Source organism: Mustela nigripes, chromosome 9 (genome assembly GCF_022355385.1).
Source record: "Mustela nigripes isolate SB6536 chromosome 9, MUSNIG.SB6536, whole genome shotgun sequence".
Lineage (NCBI taxonomy): Eukaryota > Metazoa > Chordata > Mammalia > Carnivora > Mustelidae > Mustela > Mustela nigripes.
In genome coordinates, this window is record NC_081565.1 from 36671488 (window position 1) to 36675540 (window position 4053).

The following is a 4053-nucleotide window of genomic DNA, read 5'->3' on the forward strand; positions in this document are numbered from 1 at the left end:
AGCCAACAGCAGCTACAGCCAGATTACCTGGATTGGGGGCATCAGGCTGCAGCGCTGGGAAGTCGTTGTCAAACACAAAGGTACCGTCATAGTAGGGATTCACCTACTGACAAGGTTTTGATAGAAGCATTTGCTGCTCCCTACCTACCAGTCACGTGGGCTTCAGGGCTGGACAGACTACAAGGGGGTGTGGAAGATGGGCTGTGGGGTCAAAGACTTGGTGGGACCTAACACAGAAGGTCGTCTACTCCCTTGTGGGTGAGGGGCAGCTCTAAGAGGGAGCTACTACTCGTGTTCCGGTTGCAGAAGGAGGTTCTAAAGGCTTACCTCTCCATTGGCCCGTGTGGCCCCGGGACACAGGGGGTTGTGGGGGTCATGGCGGGGAACTGTCGTCAGGAGAGGCGGCTCTACTTGCCCCTGCCAGGGCCGCTTCATGCGGTGAGCTGACACCAGTACCCACTCATCTTGAAGCGGGTTGTAGCGGATATGCTGATGTTCTGGGGACAGAGAGACAAGATCAGTCGGCAAAACTCTCTGACCCTCTCTGCCCTGGGTCTCACCCACCAGCAGGCCCAACCTCAGAAGCACCCTCTCAGCCCTGTCCGGCTCAGGAGCCAATGGCCGGGGCTTGAGCTTTCCCAGCTTCCATTAGCCTGGGACCACAACTCAGTCGCGCCAGCTTGGCGGGGTGGGCGCGCCGACCTGGGGGGGAAAGGACGATAACTTTCTAAGCAAAGGGAGGGCTCGGCTCCGCGTTCCAGCGAGTCCCAGACGCCCTGCAGTTACCGCTAGCCCGGAAGGTGGTGGCGGCGGCGTCTGCTTCTGACGCCTGCTGGCGCTGCTCAGGAATTGATCCGCCGCGCGACATTAGACCACTTGTGTGGGTGGGGATCGTCTGGAACTGTACAGAGCCGACTCTCACTCACCTCCGGGTTTGCCCCGCCCCACCCGGGTGACTGGCCAGTAGCCAGCACGTGACTGCCAAAGGGCCCGCCCGCGCACCCGCCCAATCGCGAGCCGAATTCAGGAAAGCCTAGCACTTTGGAGGGGCGGCTTTGGTCATCCCAATACCCCTTGCGCCAAGTCACTACCTTAGAAGACTCTCTGTAAAAGCCACGTATTGCAGATCCCTCAGCTCCATGACATTTACAAGATTTCTTTGCTGCATGAGGTGGTGCATTCGGTCATTCATTTAGCAAATATTTACTGAATATTTGTGTGTCAGGCCCCTAGCCTAGACTCCATGTGGGGCAAAGGGATGCCCCTGCACCAGTCAGGCATGGTCTCTGCTCTCCCGCAGCTTACAGTCGAGGGCCAAGTAGGGGTATAACCCTGGATCCATAGCTACCTCACTTACTTGCTCAATAGCTTTAGTGGAGGAGAAGCAAAATAGTATGGGGTTGAGGGTGGGAGTGATCTGCTTTAGCTGAACCCTGGCCTCCAGTTAGTACCTGGAGGAGTCCATAGCTCTCCAAAATCACAGCCCGCCCCCTCCAGGCAGGAGAAACAGGTTTGGAAAAAAAGGCTAAGTAACCATACTCTCTCACACACGCTCGTGCTGAAAGCACAAGAGGTAAGGAGTGTAAGAGGGCTATAAGAAATCTGGAAGTGGGGCGCCTGGGTGGCCCAGTGGTTTAAAGCCTCGGCCTTCCCACGGGTCATGGTCCTGGGGTCCTGAGATACAGCCGCCCATGGGACTCTGCTCAGCGGGGAGCCTGCTTCCCCCTCTTTCTCTGCCTGCCTCTCTGCCTACTTGTGATCTCTGTCAATAAATGTAAAAAAAAAAAAAAAAAAAAAAAAAAGAAAGAAAGAAAGAAAAGAAAAGAAAAAGAGAGAAAGAAACCTGGAAGTAAATGGGGTACCAGAGTGGCTTAGTCCGCTAGGCTCTGCCTTTGGCTCAGGTCCTGATCCCAGGGTTTGGGGATCAAGCCCTGCATTGGGCTACCTGCTCCCTCTCGCTCCCATTGCTTGTGCTCTCTGTCAAATAGTAAATAAAATCTTTTTTTTAAAGAGAGAAAGAAAACAAAGCACACCTTCTTATTTAAAAAAAAAAAAAAAAAAGAGGGACGCCTGGGTGGCTCAGTTGGTTAAGCCACTGTCTTCAGCTCAGGTCATAATCCCACAGTCCTGGGATGGAGTCCCACATCAGGCTCCTTGCTTAGCAGGGAGCCTGCTTCTCTCTCTCTCTCTCTCTCTCTCTCTCTCTGCCTGGCACTCTGCCAGCTTGTGCGTGTGCTCGCACTCTCTCTCTCTCTTTCACAAATAAATAAATAAATAAAATCTTTAAAAATATAAAATAAATTTAAAAAAAAAAGAAGAAGAAGAAGAAAAGAAAAGAAAAATCATGAAAGTGTGAAGAGGACCCCATGGCCAGTAGCTCCAACTACCACCTAGGTGGGATCAGGGGTGTTTCCTTTACACTAAGTTAAAATCCAAATTAATTCCTCCCATGACACTTTCAAAAAGACATCTAAATATTGTTTCAACCTCCTCCGTATTCCACAGTGAAGGACAGAAGCCTAAGGTCAGCTAAAGGATTAGTGGCCTAGCTAAGATTTGAACCAGGTTTCCAGGCTCTTCTCACTGCTCTAAAATGCCTCTGAGATTTCAGTGAGACTCAAGACAGAAACCTAGTGAGCTAGGAACCCTACAGTAGTAGGGAGGCCCCTTCCCCCAACCCAGGCCAGGCCAACCGGTGTTTTGCAGCTCAGATGCAAAAACTGGGTCTTTGGTCATTGACCTAATCTCTGCCCTAGGTCCTCAGACTGGAATCTAAAGAGGCTATTAGGTAGGGGGCAGGGAACTGAGAAATGAGGCTTTTACATATACCACTGGCTTTTCATTCTTTGGAGTGGGGGTGAGGGGAGCTGAGATAGAAGATTTGTTTTCCTCCTCTCTCAGCCATCTTTGTTGTTGGGAGTGACTGGATTTTGTAGGCAGCCCCATTTTCCCAAGAATACCAGTTCTTTGGTGCCACTTCTTGGATTGCGATGATGTAGTTTTGAATGTAGGTGAGGTCCAGAGCCCATGGCCAAGAAGGAATTTTAAGACGTCTTTGGTGCAAAAAAGTGATTTTATTAAAGCAAAGGGACAGGACCTTGGACAGAGAGAGGGGCTGCACCAGAGTTGTGAGGAGTGATTGATTATATACTTGGGAGTTGGGGGTAAGGAAAAAGGGATTTTTTGTTTTGTTTTGTTTTTGTTTTTTCCAAGATGTTATTTATTTATTCATTTGACAGAGAGAGACACAGTGAGAGAGGGAACACAAGCAGGGGGAGTGGCAGAGGGAGAAGCAGGGCTCCTGCTTCCTGGGTCTCAACCTCAGGACCCTGGGATTATGAACTGGGCCAAAGGCAGACACTTAATGATTGAGCCACCCAGGTGTGGGGAAAAAGAGAGATTTTTAAGAAACTTTCCTGTGGTAAAGAGGCCCTTCTAGAGATTGGAGGCCCTGTCCTCTAGTAAAGCATTAACCTGAAGACAGTTGGGAACTTCCTTTTGGAAGTTGGGTTATTGATAAGAATTTTTTTTTCTTGCAAATATCACTAAAACATTTGTAAATTGAGGGAGGCGGATGTCTAGTTGGACTGTGATCTCTGTAAGTTAAGCATTTGTTTTTCCTTAGCGGTTGGGCAGCCAGCAGGGCCTGAGGAATGTCACACCTGTCCCACCTGTGTGACATTGCCCCCTGTGTGGGGGGAAGGGGCTTGCATGGTGTCAGCTTGTGCTTTGTCCTTGCTTGCCTTCTGCCCCCTCATCAATGCCAGCTAACTCCTTACCCCCTTCAGAAACATTTCCAAACTTTCCAAACTTCTCTTCTGTCTCCCCACGATCACTTTTTGGGGGAAGAGTAAAATGGCTGAGATGGGGCCTACCGAGCCCTTCTCCTCCAAGATCTCTTCTACACTGTTGTTAAAAAGAACATTATAGGGGCACCTGGGTGGCTCAGTGGGTTAAAGCCTCTGCCTTCGGCTCAGGTCATGATCCCAGGGTCCTGGGATCGAGCCCTGAATAGCGGGCTCTCTGCTCAGCAGGGAGCCTGCTTTCCCCCCC

General features: G+C 50.5%; 1 protein-coding gene across 3 annotated transcripts in view; it reads right to left on the reverse strand.

Annotated features, from left to right (window-relative positions):
- The window catches only part of GALT (galactose-1-phosphate uridylyltransferase), a 3750-nt gene extending 2803 nt beyond the window's left edge, over positions 1-947 (reverse strand). Inside the window, exons 1-3 of one of the 3 annotated variants that reach the window (XM_059412266.1) lie at positions 787-947; positions 328-497; positions 28-103 (exon numbers count right to left, since the gene is read on the reverse strand). In XM_059412266.1, coding sequence (XP_059268249.1) covers positions 28-103; positions 328-497; positions 787-868 — 328 coding nt within the window. In that variant the 5' untranslated portion in view covers positions 869-947. Of the gene's footprint in view, positions 1-27; positions 104-327; positions 498-577; positions 674-702 lie in introns of those variants that run through there. The other 2 variants (XM_059412267.1, XM_059412269.1) reach the window with 2 other exon arrangements.
- Between the last annotated feature and the right edge of the window lie 3106 nt (positions 948-4053).